The sequence below is a fragment of the Onychostruthus taczanowskii genome, unplaced genomic scaffold, assembly GCF_017590055.1.
Source record: "Onychostruthus taczanowskii isolate IOZ18803 unplaced genomic scaffold, ASM1759005v1 scaffold9, whole genome shotgun sequence".
NCBI lineage: Eukaryota > Metazoa > Chordata > Aves > Passeriformes > Passeridae > Onychostruthus > Onychostruthus taczanowskii.
In genome coordinates this window covers 11795009-11812152 of record NW_024506993.1, presented here as the reverse complement: position 1 = coordinate 11812152, position 17144 = coordinate 11795009, and the positions used below count along the sequence as shown (strand labels likewise).

The window sequence follows — 17144 nt, the reverse complement described above, 5'->3', positions numbered from 1 at the left end:
ATTCCCGTTGACCCCATCCCTTGTGACCCTCATTCCCGTGACCCCCATCCCCGAGACCCCCATTCCCGTGACCCTCATTCCCGTGACCCCCATTCCCGTGACCCCCATTCCCGTGATCCCCATTCCCGGCATCCCCATTCCCATCCCCGCCTGCCCCGTCCGCGCCCTCCCGCCACCAGGGGGCGTGGCCGCCTGCCCGCCCGGTCTGCGCGCTCTCAGCTCCTCCGCCCGCGCCGCCCCGGGCCCGCCCCTGCGCAGGCGCGCAGCGCTCGGGCCGTCGGTCTGCGGAAGAAGAAGATGGCGGCGCGCTCAGTGTGCCGGGCGGGCAGCGCGGCCGGGCGGGCGCTGCTGTGGGGCCCGCGCCCCTCCGTGAGTCACCGCGCCCCGCGGGGACAGCGCGGGGGGGAGCCCGGCCGGGTCGCGGGCGGCCCCGCAGTGCGCAGTGGCTGTCGGGCCCCGCCTGTGCCCGGGCGGGAAGGTCATGGGGACGCGGCGGGCGGTGCGGGCCGAGCCGCGGCGGCTGTGGGAGCCCCCGGGCCCCGCAGCGGGGCCGGGCGGGCGGGGAGCAGCGGCGGCTGTCACTGTCACCCAGTGCGGGGCTTGCCACGGAGCCGCTGTCCGCTCTCTGCCCCGGTGCTGGGGTGCGACCGGTTCGTGCGGCTTTTCCCTTGGCGTTTCCCACCTCTTCAAACCTCTGCGTTCCCGGCCCTGCCGAGGGGAGCAGTCTGTTAGCAGTGATGACAGCATTTATTTTTACAGGCAGCTTTATTGACTTTGACGAGGAAGCGAGGTGCTGCTACCTATGCCCAGACACTCCAGAATATCCCTGAGACCCAGGTCACCACCCTGGACAACGGCCTCCGTGTAGCCTCAGAGGAGTCCAATCAGCCAACCTGCACGGTAAATTTAACATAACTCAGGCCTTATTGGAAACAATCAGTCTTGCCTAGCCTCCAGCTGGTCTTCCAAAAGGGACAGACCTCTGTCTGAGCCAGTGCTTTTGACAGAGACCCCGCTGCTTCTCTTTGTGAACAGGTGGGATTAATATAGCAGCAGGAGGGCCAGACTGGTGTTGTATTGTCTTTAGACAAGTTTTTATGCTCTACAAATTTGCTCAGCCTTACAGTTTTTGTATGAGCAGTAAGTGAGCAGTAAAAGTTATCTCTCTGGCAAAACCAGATGTGGTGAAGCTGAGAGAGAAAAGGCCAAAATATGCGCAGGGAACAGTTGCTAGTTTGTCCTTATTTTGGTTCTTGTAGCGTAATGTCAGTGGACCAGACTTCTTGTCCCTGCTGTTGTGTTTGTGTCAGTAGGATGCTGGTTGTTTTCTTCTCTGATGTTGGTGCTCGTGGTTTTCTGCCAGGTGGGTTTGTGGATCGAGGCTGGGAGCCGCTATGAGGAGCCGCAGACCAACGGGGCTGCCTTCTTCGTGGAACACATGGCCTTGAAGGTGAGGGTGTGTGCTAGGTCTGCACAGAGCTGCCCTGAGTATTCTGTCCGTACAATGGCCTCTCATTTTGGAGGCTGTGCCTGTTGAAAGAGGGTGTAAATCAGTCATCTGTGTCCTAGAGTCTTTGCACACAGTGTAAAAATAAGTCTAAAAAAGCATCTAGCCTATGTGGTACTTATTGCTTGAATGTGCAGCAACTTGCAAGCATCGTTGAATTAAAAATAACTCTTATTTACTATTTGCTGATTTGTCCTCTTAAAGGAAAAAAGTGTGGCACGCATAGAGCACTGTGTTATGAAGCATCTTTTCTTAGGTTAGCACAGACAGTTCAAAGTAGCATTTCCTGTTGCTATTTATTTTATTTTCCTTTTCTTGCTGGTCCAGCAAAGTTCAGAGGCTACAGTTCTTACTTTTCAAATTATGCAGATGTCTTCTGAACAGGGCAGAAGACATCTAAGCCTGGGACTTGCTGGCTCAAGTTCAGCCTGTGCCTTCATAGGCAACTACAGCATCTGGCTGGCTCCTTAAGGGATGTATTAGAAATAGTCTTCTTCTTCTGTTTGTCTTCTATATGTCACTGCTTGGATAGCTAGAAACCTGCTTATTTTTGGTTTGGGCTTCTTAGTTTACTTCCAGGGATGTGCTGTTCAAACACTCTTGTCTCAGCACAGGTTATCTCCTTCCCTGCTGAGATGGTGTTCATTAGTGGTGATGACAGTCTTTATTTTTTCAGGCAGCTTTATTGTGTTTCAATAAACACAAGCTTTATTGACAGTTTGTGTTGGTCTTTCAAAATACACCTCAGCCATCCTTTATCTAGAGGAAATAAGCCAAGTATTAAATCTCCTGTCTTGTGCACCTGCCCTTGGCTTTTATGAATCACATGACAGTCTTTATTGTTATTTTCATTGTTTTAATTCTGACCTAAAGGCAAGTTTGTTCACGTCATGACTGAGTATATCTGGTTTCCTTCAGGGCACAAAGAAGCGTCCTGGCTCGGCCTTTGAGAAGGAGGTGGAGAGTCTGGGAGCTCACCTGAGCGGGTACACCTCCCGCGAGCAAACCGCCTTCTACATAAAAGCCTTGTCCAAAGACATGCCCAAAGGTAGGATGGCCGGGGCAAAGTCTGGCTGGGAAGCTAAGTAAGTGCATGAACTTCTGTTTCTCACCCCCAAGCATCTTTTGTATCAGCAGACCAGGGACTGAAGTTGGAGCTGAGCAGTAAATTGGAGGTTCTGGTTGGTAGTTGAAGGGAGCAGTGCAGTGATGTGGTGCTTCAAGGCTGTGTGTTCATGTGCACCTAAACCAAGAGTTCCAGTTATGTCAGGCTGCACTGCATTGCCAGAAGGGAAGATGGGAGGGATTCACTGGTTTGTGGTTGTTTTATGGAGCTTAGCAGCTGAGGTCAGCGACAGCTGCTGTGGGAGCAGTCCTCGGTGCAGCTCTTGGGGGTGCTCCTCATGCTCTGTGCTGCCATGTGCTGCCTTCTCTGGGTTGGTTTTGGGCAGAGGCAGTGATTTGGGTAGGGGCCTTACTGTAGACCTGGGGTGTGCTGTGGGCATCACAAACTCTCTGTGAGGATTCAGTGTGTATCTGGAAGAGAATCTTCTTCTGACATACTTCACCTTCTGCAGATGTAGCCTGCACTCTACTGGGGTGTGCTGTGGGCATCACAAACTCTCTGTGAGGATTCAGTGTGTATCTGGAAGAGAATCTTCTTCTGACATACTTCACCTGCAGATGTAGCCTGCACTCTACTGTGAGGGTGCTTGGCAAACTGATTTGGAGACTTCTTGCTAAACCAGTGTTGTTTGTTCCTCCCAGATGCTTTGGAAATGGGTAGCACTTAGCTCTCTTATGTTGCATGCCCTCCCCCAGTATGGTTTTTGCTCACTCCTGTGTGTCTCCTTTCAGCAGCACTGGGTAGCAGTCAGGCAGTGGGATGCTAACGTAGGAATTGTGTTGCAGCTGTAGAGCTTCTGAGTGACCTTGTGCAGAACTGTGCACTGGAGGATTCTCAGATGGAGAAGGAGCGTGGCGTCATCCTTCAGGAGCTGAAGGAGTTGGACAGCAGCCTGGCAGATGTCACCTTTGATTACCTTCATGCCACTGCTTACCAGGGGACTGCACTGGCCCACACCGTTGAAGGGACCACAGAGAACATCAAGTGAGCAACAGGCTGGATGTGGTGCACAGTCTAGGGGTGCAGTCCATGGGGTGCATGACTGCTGCTTCCTGGGTGTGATGACTGCAGTGTGTACATGGAGGTGATCTGAGCCCATGGGCTTCTCCTTGTGCCCTGACTGTGTTTTCCCCATTGGCACTGGTGAAAGTGTAATGCTGCATGCATTCCTTAGAACCACCCCATGCAAGCCCTTCCTGAGGCTGGAAGGGACAGGTCGAACCTTCTTCTCAGTTTGATGGAAAAATTAGAGAGCTAGGGGTGCTAACTGAAGCAGTGGCCTTGTGTTAGCTCAGTGACTGGGTTCAGTACTCTCCAGTGTGTATTGAAGTCTATCTTTAACTCTCCATCTCGGCTGCTGGTTCCTGTTCTTTATGTTCTAGAATTAGAGCACAGGGCAAACACAGTACACAGTGCAGTCTTGCTTCTAAAAAGCATTGTTACCCTACAGCAAAGACAATCACTGCTGTCTCTGCACTGTGAACTACCTTCTTCTAAGCCTCTCGTTCCTCTAGAGTTGGAGATGCTGACATTCTGGGTCTTTGTGTCCTTTCTAGGAGGCTGACTCGAGCAGATCTGGCTTCATATATTGATACTCACTTCAGGGCACCTCGTATGGTCCTGGCAGCTGCTGGAGGTAAGTTCTAGATCCTTGTAATCCTGGGAAGCCTCAGTATTTTCAAGCGTGTGATCAGACTTGTCTCACATTACTAATTTAAATCAGATAATTTTGTTAAATTAGTCTGTTTTAAGACTGGAGATCTTTCTCTTTATTGTTGCCAGGTATTTCCCACAGAGAACTGGTAGATGCAGCTAAGCAACACTTCACTGGGGCGCCTTTTACATCCAAGGGGGATTCTGTGCCTACTCTCAAGCGCTGTCGCTTCACAGGGAGTGAGGTAAATTTGTTTTGGTCCACATCAAAATGAGCAGCTGTTGCCCAACTGTGGAATGAATGTGAAACCAATTACAGCTGCTTTTCAGTGGAAAAGTCTGTTCATGTGTCTCAGACAAGCTAATAATGCACCATCTTGGTAGTGCTCCCATGTTCTCTTCTTGGGGATTATTGCCACGTGTTGGGTTTTAGATGGGACCCAAACCCATTACGAGTGTGAGGCTGGTGTTCATATTATCTGCTGCAAAACTCACATCACCACAGCTGGTTTGTGTTCAGTTCTGCCTGAGATTCGTTCATTTCACTGGAATAACATCAAGTGCCCCAGTTTGTCAGCCTGGCATCGCAGCAGGCTGCAGACAGATCACAGTGTTGATGCAGTTCTCCCCCACTCTTTGATGATTTTCCAGATCCGTGCCAGAGATGATGCTCTGCCCCTTGCCCATATTGCTCTTGCTGTGGAGGGGCCAGGATGGGCTGATCCAGACAACGTGGTCCTCAATGTGGCTAACGCTATCATAGGGCGCTACGACCGCACTTTTGGAGGTGGGAAGGTAAGAGCCTTGGGAGTGCAACAGGGAGAGCCTGGAGCCTTTTCATGTGAAGTATTATGGATAATGTGCTTTTTTATTATGGTGGATGTGCTTTAGGAGAGGCTGTTGTGGTTAGCTTCCAACTGTGAAGGGGTTAGGAGCCTGGAAAGTAGAATAAAAGTGTAATCGAGGCTAATCCAGGACAGTTCTTGAGAGGTGATGCTGGCAAATGAACTGAACCTTTTGTGGAAGAGGTGTAGCTGGTGAATTCACAGCAGCTTATTCCCACCCTCACAACTAACACTCGATGGGGGTGGTGGTGGAAGCAGGACAGAATGCTCTACAGTCTCATGATGTAAGCTTGTCTTCCCACTGCAGAGCAAATGGAACTTGTTTAAAACCTCAGTATTGCATCCCTTATTGTCTGAAATCTGTCTGGTCTGTATATCTGTGCTAACCCCTGCTGCTGGGAGACCTTGTCCTTCTCATTTTTTTCCCACTCCTGCGGTGGTGTGCATACCAGCTTTTCATCTGCAGCTGGGAAAGGAAATGGTTCTGCTGGATGGACTCCTAGGCCATTGTCTGTGGCTTTTCCAGCAGTGATTCTCATCTGTTGACCACATGAAAACTCTAAATTAAGCTCTCCTTCAGCAAAGTGTTCCACTCTGTCCTGTCTATGGTCTTTGTGAAAACAGCTCAGTGGGAAAGAATTTGAGCTGTGAGGAAGCTGAAAATGAAATGGCTGACAGCATCTCCTTATTTACAGAATCAGTCTAGCAAGCTGGCTGCGCTTGCTGTGGAGCATAATCTCTGCCACAGTTTTGAGCCATTCAACACCTCCTACTCTGACACCGGCCTCTTCGGTTTCCATTTTGTTTCTGATCCTCTGTCCGTAGATGATATGATGTTTTGTGCTCAGGGAGAGTGGTAAGTACAACTTTGGCACAAGTTGCTGTTCAGGATCTGAGCCTCTTGTAGGAGACTGAGTTGCTGGGGGAGCATATTAAGTTTACAGAGAGCGGTGTCTCTTCATGAATTTCTTGGTAACTTGCATTCTGGTTAAGTGATCCTGTAAGTGGTTTCTGTAAATCTAAGAATGTGGCTTTTGAGGAGCTGTTTTAGTCCCTTAGGGCTCCTCTGGTCTTTTGTTCTTGCTTTCAAGTATTAGCACCGAGGCTTTGGGGCTTTTTATATACAAGTGAGATCATTCCTTAGACAAGGCTTTCCTAGGTGCCCAAGAGACTTATCTCCATTGTCTTGTTAAGCCTGGGCAAAGCAGGCAGAGTTCCTGCTGCTTGGGCTCTTGTCTTGTGGCTGATGAATGACCTGCTGCTGGAATCATGCCAGTGCTTGGAGCCTTCTGGCTGTCCGTCTTATTGCGTCCATGAACCAGTTCAAGGCTACATCTGAGCAGCAAGCCATTCTGTGTGGGGCAGGTGGAGTGAGCCCTTGCCCCAGAGACGTGGCCCTTTGGCAGGAGAAGAAGGGATGTAGCAGCTGGAGTCCAGACAGACTGTGGAGCTGTCTTGTTCTTTCAGCATCAGTTTCCATAGCAGCTTGCCATGCATGGGAATGGCTGACAGGCCTTCCCTCTCCTGTGACAGGGCAATGAACAGCGTGCTGCTGTGCCTGCTGGGCAAGCCAGAGTGAGCACCAGGGCTGCTGAACCTCTGAGTGTAACTCAGCATGTATCCTGCTGGCTGAATCCCCTGCCTGTGTGCTGGAGCTCTTGCCTCCTGCTGCTCTGTGGAGATCCAGGATGAATGTCAGCCTGCAAGACAAGCGGTGTTGATAACAGCTTATTTTTGAGGAGACTGGGGAAAGGGAGGAATTCACTTTCTGTCTGAGCAGACAAACATCTTTAAGAGCTTTTGTTGTCTTCCATGTGTTCTCCAGGATGCGTTTGTGCACTAGTACCACGGAGTCAGAAGTGACAAGAGCCAAGAACTATCTCCGAAAGGCCATGGTGGCTCAGCTGGATGGTATGTTCTGGTTTATGGATTGACCACTGTGCAGCTTTCAGAGGGTTGCTGCTTGAGGTTCTCCTGGGGAGCAGGACCTGTGTTAAAGATTGCAGTTCTGCTGGCAGGCACTCGGCAAAACTTCCTTTTCCTGCTCCACACTCCTCCATGTTGTCAAAGCTGCTGACCCCAGCCTTCTGTGCTCCCAGGAGTGACATACTGCTGGTGACCTAAGAAGTGAGACCCTCATACTGGTCTGCCTTGGCTCTAAGACTTTGGAGACGAGTAAAGAAATCTGTGCATCACATGGCTCCTGCTGGAGCTGCACAGAGTGGGAATTAGGAGTGTGCTTTGTTAGCAGAGGGTTTAATGCTTTGAGTTTCTACTCTGTGCTTTGGCTGATGATCAGGCTGCAATTCTGGAAGGCTTCTTGGTGCACTGACCATGCAATATCTTCAACATCCAGGTACCACACGAGTGTGTGAGAATATTGGAAGCCATCTCTTGCACTACGGACGCCGTATCCCTCTGGAGGAGTGGGATGCCAGGATTTCTGTAGGTATCCATTTGTTTTGGCTGGGATACCTGAGCATGGTTGGTGTCAGCGTTGTCTGGGCTTAGTCTGCTGCAGTAACATGTGGCTTGCTTACCCTTTAATCAGACTGCCTGGGGTCAGTCCAGTGGTTATCCTGCTGACACTGATGTAACTGTCAGAATCTCTGGCTTAGATACAGTGTATCCTGTGTCCCTGTGACTGGAGTCAGTCCATCCCAAAAAGAGGGCGTATGATTGTGTTAAGCAGCGCAACCTGAAATTCCTGTAGTAGTTTTCCTAGTGGTGTCCCACACCTAGTTTGTGGAATTTCTGCAGCCACTCTATTCCTTAGAAGACTTCTGATTTTGGCCTTGTCTTCTATACCCACAAGAGAATGCACTGTGTAGAAATGTTAGCCGTCCTTGCAGGCAGAGCTGGGCAGTTGGTGCAGATGGCCCCAAGGGTCTGATTGTATGTTTTAATGATCTTGATATGTAATGGCAACAGTTAGTTGCGACTTTGAGAAGTGTAGATCTGCTGGAAGAGTCATTAATTGCTTGTTTGATCTTTATTAGGCCGTTGATGCAAGAATGGTGAGAGATGTGTGCAGTAAATACATCTATGACAAATGTCCAGCAATTGCAGCAGTTGGTGAGTAGTAGGTGACAATCAGTACACACTTAAAAAACAAGGCAGGGCCGAGAGCTGAGTGGAAGTGATTTGCAGGCAGTCCTCATGTGTCTGTCCTGACTCGTTAAGCCACTCTGGTTCTTCACTGATACCCTCCTGCCTCTGCACATGAGGTGTGCCAAGGCACATTTGCCACGAGATCAGACTTGCAGGTGATGGAGATGCAGTGGCAGTGAGCTGCTGGCTGTCCTCCCACCTCTGCCTGCTGTGGAGCTGTGACTAAGACTGGGAGTCCTGTAGCTGGGTGCGGGCCCAGCACGTCTGCCAGGTGTCCTTACCCTGGGGTCAGGGTGGTTTATGTAAGGGAAGTGAAGGGACCTGATTCTCCTGTGCTGCTCTGGCATGTCTGTCTGGCCAAGGACAAATTCCTTTCGGAAAACCTGCCTAAGCAGCTCAGTTCTGCTGCCTCCTTCCTGTGTGTTGAGAATTCCCCTCCTCCTTGCAGCTGTTTCCTCTGGCCTTCAAAGTGGAGCAGGTTGGAAAAGGGAGACAGTCTTTGAGCAGGAAGTTGAAATAGTGAAATGACTTCCCTGTATTTGATACCTGTATGGGAGCTCTACTGAGCGTTGTGGGGCAGTGTGAGAAAACACCTTCTACTGTCAGGAGCTGCTATCTGCTAGTTTTCCTAATGCAGGTTTGAGTTGTAGGTGCCTGGTTTTGTGCAGAGCTGCTGTGGATTGCAAGCACAGCCTGCTCTGCCACCATCTGCTTTAAAGACCGTAAGAAACTGTGCGGGGATTTTTAACTATGTCTCGAAGTAACTTCACTCCTGTTCACTCAGGTCCCATTGAGCAGCTCTTGGACTACAACCGCATCCGCAGTGCCATGTACTGGGTCCGTCTCTAGGATGTGTTGCCTGCAGATTGGAAGTTATGAAGCTGTGGACTGTGACAGGTTCCCTCTGGCACTGAATGTCTTGGGCACCACGGGCAAGCTGAGTCCATTCAAAGCAGCTGTCTTCTCTGTGTTAAATGTGTAAAAATAAATACATCCTATGTGGAGTTGGTTCTGCTGGTAGTCAACTGTTCTTCCTGGCTGGTGTGTGTAGACATTGTTAATCTTGCCAAACTGGGGACATAGGATGTGAGGAGCTGGAGCTGTTGATAGGCAAACATCTGTCCAGAGGGGTTGTGTTATAACAACCCATATGTTTCTAGATGGAGATGTGTTACCTCTCATCTTAAGCTTCCTGGTTATCTGTAAACCAGCTCAGTAATGAGCAAAGATTATTGTCTGCTGGTGGTGTTGGACTACACATTCTTCTTTTAATCTCCATGCAGTCAGGCTCAGCTAGGCAATAACTGAGAAGCTTCCTACTGGCCTATACCCATAAGATAATCTCTAGGTCTGAGTAGTTGGAAGAACTACCCAGCCATGCCTTTTTGGTGTTAAACTGGTTGTTGCTCCGTTCTCTTGCCTCTGGGAAGTTGGAACATGGAACAGAAAGCTGAGCAAGGGGGATGGAGAGAAGTTTCCCACCAGGTGGCACTAGCCTGTCACAGCTACCCTTGGAAGCTGCAAGGTATTCTGTTAGATTTTTCTATGTGGGATAAATGTCTCTAAGGTTCTCATTTAATTTCCAGATTCTGCCCTGACAAGGGAGATTTAAAAATAGTGTGAAAGTTTCTCAGAGTTAGTCATTACACTTGAGACTAATCCAGTGTACCAAATCATTTGTGCTGAATCTGGATTCTTGATCAGAGAGTCAGTGTGTCTGAGCCCATTGCATATACAAGGCAAGTTTGAAACTGTTAAATGCTCTTGATGCAATTTGGGTTTAACTATTGTCACAAGCTCTGGCTTGTTGCAAGTGCACTGAGGGCTGAACAGCTAAACAAGCTCACTTATGCCTTCAGCCTTGTGGAACCAGTAAATGGTTCTGTCTTGATTTTGTGACTGCAATCAGACTGTAATCCTCTTATATCTTCCCTTGCTATATATTTTCCCCTCTTGGTTAATTTTCCAAAGTGTTACGCAGTTGGTGAGAAATACAAGGAAAGAGATCTTTGCTTAACATTTCCTACAAGTTTTCTTCTTTGGAGGTATCTCTTTGGGAATGTATGTTTTCCTTGAGTAATTAATTCCTCAGGCCCTTCTCCACTAGTTTATTCTAGGAACACATTCAAACCCCTCAGCAGCGGATGCTTTCCAAGGTGCTCTGTTTTTCTGGAAAAGCTGCTAGCTGTGCTGAGCCTTGCTCCCAGCACTTCAGCAAGGAGCAAGTCCTGACCAAAGGCTGCAGCTCTGCTAGGCTGCCTGGCTTATGCAGCCTTAAATGGATTTTGTAGATGCTTTTCCCATGTATAACTGTGAGTATGTGGGCTGATCTGGACAAGGAGCCATGCCCTGGTGAGTGGCACTGGATGCAGAGTCTGTTGGGTGCCTATTAAGAGTTAAGGCTGAGCTGTGCCCAGGATGTTGGCACTTTCAGGCTGCAGTTGTGGTGGCACTGTGCCTTGTAGTGCCTGTTGTGTTTGTGTGCTGTGGCAGTCCATGCCTCCAGAAACGTGAGCGTCTCACCAGCTCCAAAGATTGAGAGGTTTGCCATATTATTTTTTTTCCTTGGTAAACAACAACTGGGGATGTAAAAGGTGGGGAAGGGAAGCTCATTCAGGAGTCAAGTGTTCCTGCTTGGCAAAGACACCATGCTCTGAGCCTTATCAGGGGCTTGGGAAGTGTAACCTGGAATTGGTGCAGAGTCATTAAGCATTTGGCAGCCAAATGCTTTGATACTGGAGGAACTGAAGCTCTAATCTCATTGGCAGGTCTCTTGCTGTTGGAGCTGTATGGGGGTGTTTCTGTTCCTCCACCAGAGTAGTCTCAGTCCAAGGGAGTCCAAACTGGGAAATGTCTGGCATGACAGAAGTGTCTTATCTCAGCTTTTCCTGAACCTTGAAAAAGAGATCTTTTGCTGGACCTCTCCCCCTCCCCTCCCCTGCCCTCCCTGCAGTTTCCGCTGCCCAGTGAAGGACAGTGCCAGAGCCATCCCTAGAAGCATCCCAAGTTCACTGTAACTGGAGATGGCCTGGGTGACCTAATAAATCTGTTTCCTGGCTCCATGGACAATGCAGGATTGTTCAGTGGGCTCTTTGACCAGTTTAGTTTTCAATGGCTTAAGTGTTTTATTTTGCTACTTGGAAGGTTACTTGGGATCCCATTAGTCTGTGCTGATAAATTTAGCCTGGTATATGGATTGGCCTTTGCTCCCTCTCCTTCTGCGTGGTCTTACCCTCTCCAGATTAAGTCCCCTCTTTCAAGCTATTGTGATTGCTTTTACTCCATGACACCTTGGCATTCCATCTGTTGGCTGCTAAAGGAGAGGATTTGGAAAGGACAATACTGTGTGCTCCCTGTGCAAGGCTCTGAACTGCCCTGCACAGGACTTCAGTGGCTTGTCCCCACTACACAGAGCTATTCCAGGAATGTAAACTCTAGCAGTGAAAATGGTGAGTGCTCACTAAGAGCCCTGTGCTGAGTGCTCCATGTTGTCCTGGTCTCTGCAGGGAGAGCTGGGGTACCCCCAGTGCAGGGCTGCCGGGCCCAGCAGATGTACAGGGTGGATCTGCCTGTGGAGCAGGCAGCCCCTTTGATATGTGAGATGCTTGTTTGTGATTCGGGTGCTTGCCAAGAGAGGGGCCACAGCAGCCAATTGTCAAGAGTTGCCTCACCTGAGCTAATTACCCACCCTGGAAAGTACAGTTGATACTCATCATGGGTGCTGAGCCAAGCCTGTCCTGGGGAAGCAGGGAGCTGCAGGGAGGCTTTCACAGAAACGAGAGGCTTGGAGCTGTGCCAGTCTTTGGTGCCAGAGAGCTTTTGGGAGGAGAGCCCACAGCCCTCTGGGCCTGCTTCTCTACCTGCAGTCCTGCCAAGGCTGGTGAAAAATGGCAGTGGGAACCATAGGTGAGTGGGGTTTAGAAGACAGGGCACCAGTGTAGCTCTGTAGTGTCTTGTGTTGCTGGAGCTTTGCTCTGCTCAGACCCCTGGTGCAGGGATTGTCTGAGGTGTTGGTGTGGCTGTGACCAGGGACTTTCTCCCCCATCCAGCCCCTGTATAGTGTGGTTTGCTCAGGAAAGGGATGGGTTCTCCCTGTCATGAAGTGTCACCAGTGGGGCTGCAGGATTGCCAGGCTGAGGGAGGTACCTGGCACTTGATAGTCCTGACCAGGACTCCTGCACTTTACTGCTGAGACTTTGACCTCCAGGAGAGAGGAACAGTGAGCAGTGGTATCTGGACACATATCCAGCAATCCTGTTTCCTATTTGGAAAAGGAAATGCCTCGTGTAAAGCTTTAGTGTATTCATTGCGTGGAAAAGCGGTGGACAAAAGGCCCATCCAGGCCTGACTGCCAGCAGCAGCCATCCCGGGCTGCCGTGAGGCACGAGGCACGGCGGCAGGAGCTGCCTTTGTCTGCCCTGGTGTGCCTGGAAGGGGTGAGCTGCAGCCCTGAACACCCTCATTAAAAGCTGCTTTACCCCACACGCCATCCAAAGAGGTTGGATGGTTCTCACTTTTCCGTGCAAGTCTCTGCTTTCCTGTCTTTTCCCCTTATACATTTTCATTCCTCGGGGCTGTGAGGTTTTTAGTGAGGCTGCCAGGCTGAGGTTTGGCTTTGTTGCCCATTCAGACCATCACTGGGGATGCCCAGAAAAGCTATTTGAAGTGTGGGGTGTGGAGAAGGATCTGCCCGGGAATGGAAAATGGAGCTGCTGGGATGGCGGCCTGGGGAGCTCCCAGCCCTGATCTGTGAGAGCAAGAGGGATGTTTTTCTGTACAAAAAGGTGTCAGCAGTACCTGTGCTGGATCACCTGCCAGGTGCCCTGGAGACACTGCTCCTGCTCAGTGTCCCACCATCCACTGCTGAGCCTCTGCCACGATCTGGGGTTATTTAAGGCTCCATATCCTGCTGTAGTGTGAGAGCTGCACAGCAGAGACAGCATGAGGGCAATGAAGGAAGCTGGATTAAATGCCTGAAGCAAGGTTTGAGCAAGGTTTAAGATACTGAAACAGGCGCCTGAATATCTGAGTGCTGTTCCTGGCTCCACCAAGTGTGACATGGAGCATTCAGGTTTTTGGGACACTGGGTTAAGGTGGGTGCTGACACCAGGTGCAATGGACAGAAATAAAGCTGCTCCCCATGCAGTGCCCTCAGCACACAGTGACTCAGGTGTGCAAAGCATTTTGTAAAGCAGCCCCAGTACTGTGCACTGCTTTCTGCTTTGCATGTGACTTTTATTCCAAGTAGGCACTTGGATAATGCTCCAAAGCGAACGTGCTGCTTATCTTTGATTTGTTATATTTAGGGAAGAATGAGTTGGCTCTTCTGGAGGGGATTTTTTTCTTCCTCATTTGAATGTTTAATCTAGGGAACTACAGTAATGTTTCCTCAAGATTTAGCAGTGGATGTATTTCAGCTTCAGGAAAGTGCACTCTGAGTTTATCGGGGTGCACTGTAGAGCTCAGCATTGTGCAGATTCCTGTGTACCAAACCCATGGCCCCCAGTTCAGGTCGTGTCACTCTTGAGCAAAGCTCGGTGTGATGGAGAGACAGGCTGGGTGCTACCCATGGAACATCGAGGGTGGGGTTTCCAGGTAGGGATAACTGCCCGTGCCAGGGGGTCTCTCACAGCAAGCTTGGTGAAGAGTGGCTCTAGGAGCTGGAGCAGCATGTGCCTGTGGCAAGTTCCTGCCTCTGCTCCCCTGGCACGAAGGATGCCCTGGCACACCAAGAGGCTGTCAGGGGGGGGAGATGGCAGGTGAGTGTGCTTGAGTCCTGGGCATCCCAGCTCCACGTGGCAGTTCTGCTTTTTGCACCCCTTCCCCCCGCTGGCTGCTGCGAGGCTGGAGGTCCCTGCTGCCCCTGGCTGCTGTCCACTCTGGTTCTGCGGCTTCCCCTGCTTTGTTTACTGCTGTTCCAGATGTGCAGCACTTGGCAGGAGCCCCTATGACGTGGGAACACAAGTATCTCCTGTTCCTGCCTCGCACGCGCAGCAGTGACTCACAGGTGACCTTGCCCCAGCTCTGCTGAGGGGGCTGGAGGATGAGGTCCTCATGGTTCAAGGTGAGTCCTGAGGGTGGTGAGGGGGCAGAGACAGGATGCTGTGCTCTTCCCTTCTTGGTGGCAACACAGAGGGGTGCAGAAATGCTGGCGATGTGGCTTCTGCAAGGACCTGGAGCTCTTGAGAGCCCCTAAGTTGTCGCTGCTCTGGGGATGTGCTATGTGGATGCACACCGTGCCCCCATCGCCACTGGAACCCCCCCCCCCCGTGCTGCTCAGCCTTCCCCCTGGAGCTCCCCAGCATGGTGCCCCCCAGCTGCGGGGTCCCTGTGTGGGATGTACGTGTCCCCCCGCCCTGTGCCATCCTGTGACGCACCCTCCTGCTCGACGAGATGTGAAATCATCCTGGGGAGGTCTGGGAGGGAGGAGTTCCCATGGTGACAGACAGCGATTCACCCGGCAGGGCAGGGCGGGTACTTCGTCCTTTTTATTCCTTTCTTCTGGAGTCGGGCACCCAGCCAAAGAGCTGAAGGAGCAATGGCACAGCCTCGCGGGGGAGAGACACAGGACAAGTCTGGTCTCGTGAACTGCATTAATCCCTCTGGAGCAGCTTCCCCTGCAGCCGGGCTGCTGCCCCACGCGTAGGGGTGAGCCTGACCCTTCCTGCAGCACTGAGTCCCTGGGTGCTGGCTCCCTGCAGTTTCCTCACCACCCTAACAGACTGATAAACAGACCTTAATCCTCCTTCCCATGGATCATCGGTCATGTGTGAAACATTCAGGGCAGTATCCTGCAGCTGCTGGGGTTCCAACACTGTTAGCCAACATACCCTGCTATGGGCAAGTGTGGGTAAAAGAGCTTTGTGCTATCCACATGCCCTTATCAGTGCCCAAGGCCTGCAAAAACCCCTTACCCAGAGGCTGCAGCACGGCCCAAACTCTCTAGGGGTAAGACCCCCTTCCTGAGCCCCTCCTGTCCCAGGCGAGCCCCTGCCACGCCCGGGTGTGAGCCGTGCCATCCCCTCCCTAGGAGCACGTGCCTGCAGCTCCTTGCTGGGCTGCACGTCTCCAGCTGCGGGTGATGCTCCTCTGCTGGGCTCCCCTTGCACAACAAGGAGCAGCCAAGCCCCAGGAGAGTGGGACTGGGGCTCTTTCATCAGTCCTGCCAGAAATTTATAGAGCTGCAGGTAGTTTTTAGGGGGGTTGATGCAGGTTGTGAAACACTTGAATAGAGGCAGAGAGGAAGCACTGAGCAAGCACCCTGTCCTCCCAGTCATCAGGCCTGCATCCCAGATGCAGAAGTGAGGAAGTGAGAGCAGTATCATGTAAAAGAGGAGTGAGAGAGGGACAGCCTTTCCCTGGCACAGGGGCCGTGAGAAATCGGGATTTGGAGAGATGAGGTGGGCAAACTCCTTCCTGTGCAGCTCCGGAGTGTCAGTCTCTTGCTGTCACCTGTGAGCACGAGCTGGTGTGCTGCTCTGCCAGGGCCAGTGCAACCAGTGCCTGTGGGCTGGCAGCAGGAGGACTGAGCACAAGGCATGAGTGACTCGTTATTTCCACATCTTGGGAAGGCAGTGTCAGTCCACTGAGAGCTGTGTGCAGCAGCAGGGTCCGAGGACAGCGGTCCAGCATGCTCATCCTTGGGTCGGGATAGAGGTCCCTGAGGACTGGCTCCTTGAACTCACAAGGAATAGCCAAGGTATTCCTCTTGGCAACACTCCTCCCCTGGGAATACAGCTGAGCCCTGCAGACAGGGTAGGCATCTGTTGTTGCTGTTGAAAGGAAGAACAAATATACCCAGCCCCATCAAGCTGTGCAAAGCCCCTGCAAGGAGCAGCTTCTTGCAGCACAGCTGGCAGCATCCCTGGAACAGCTCCAGCTCCCTAGGCCCACATGCTGCCTCTCTGCCCTTCTTCCCTCCTGCTTGGTAGTTGCTGTGAGCCCCTGTCACCACCCTTCTCCCCCCCAGCACCCCATGCCATGCTGCTGCCTTCTCCTGCAGGTTCTGCAGGGTCCACAGGGGCTCCCATGGTTGGGTTAGCCTGCAGCTGGCCTTGTGTCTTTGGGTGCTGTTCTGGGAGCTGGGCAGCTGCCATTTCCCAGAAAAGCTCAGCATTAGGCAGCAGAACAGATTCCATGTGCAGGGAAGGTGGTGCTGCCTTGCCCATCTACCCCTGTACCATCTGCTCCCAGCATGTGTTGGGAAGGAGGCATGGGGCAGCCATGGCTTCATGGTGCTTGTCCCACTCTCATGGGGAGTGGAGATGGTGCAGGGTTTGGGATCTGATGGGCAGCTTGTGCCCACGTGTGACAGGGGCTGCTATGTTCCTCCTGCAAGTGCCCTGGCTCTGCAGGTCTGGGCTCTGTCCTGGCCTCCGGCAGACACGCCTGCTTGGCTGCTCCTCTGTGCCCCTCCAGTGCCCTGAAGCCGTGGTGCCCCTGGAAGCCAAATTTGGGACAGAGCACTTTGCAAGGCCAGAAGCAACCGCTGCTGTGATAGCCCCCCAGCACCCAGCAGGTCCCATCTGCCACACACCTTCCTGGAGGGATGCAGGTGAGGGCTGGAGGCGGCCGGAGGCGTGGCACCTTGGTGTCTGCAGGTAAAATGATTTCCTGCCTTTCCCCAGCACTCCAGGGAAGCCCCAGTGACCCGGCGTTGCCCCGAGCTGCTCTCCCAGGCGCCGGCTGCAGGAATGCCACCTTTCACCTCTGCATCTCTCAGCGGGCCCGAGGCGCTGGGCCGCCGGCAGCAGCGGTGCCCGGGGAGCGGCGCAGGGCGGGCACGGGCGGGCTCAGCCCCCCGCGTGTCCGGTCACGCTCTGCGCACCCCGACCCAGCCCGCACACGCCCCGAGTGTGCGCGACGTGGGCTGGCAGCTCTCCCTCGGCTTCCCTTCATCTCC

The 17144-nt window shown here is 52.0% G+C and overlaps 1 protein-coding gene across 1 annotated transcript; it reads left to right on the top strand.

The window, feature by feature from the left end:
• Positions 1–212: 212 nt before the first annotated feature.
• Positions 213–9246, top strand: LOC121347295 (cytochrome b-c1 complex subunit 1, mitochondrial). Its single transcript, XM_041425861.1, has 13 exons — positions 213–369; positions 760–900; positions 1364–1450; positions 2426–2555; positions 3419–3617; positions 4190–4269; positions 4416–4531; positions 4938–5081; positions 5827–5987; positions 6957–7042; positions 7488–7576; positions 8131–8206; positions 9027–9246. Exons 1-13 carry the CDS (start codon positions 298–300, stop codon positions 9089–9091), a joined length of 1446 nt encoding a protein of 481 aa, XP_041281795.1. The 5' UTR covers positions 213–297; the 3' UTR covers positions 9092–9246.
• Positions 9247–17144: the final 7898 nt, after the last annotated feature.

Excerpts from the sequence above, each read along its gene's own strand:
- LOC121347295 (XM_041425861.1), top strand. The coding sequence starts at position 298 with ATGGCGGCGCGCTCAGTGTGCCGGGCGGGCAGCGCGGCCGGGCGGGCG. Across the intron at positions 4,270-4,415 it reads GGTCCTGGCAGCTGCTGGAG|GTATTTCCCACAGAGAACTG; the intron begins GTAAGTTCTAGA and ends TATTGTTGCCAG. Across the intron at positions 7,577-8,130 it reads AGTGGGATGCCAGGATTTCT|GCCGTTGATGCAAGAATGGT; the intron begins GTAGGTATCCAT and ends GATCTTTATTAG.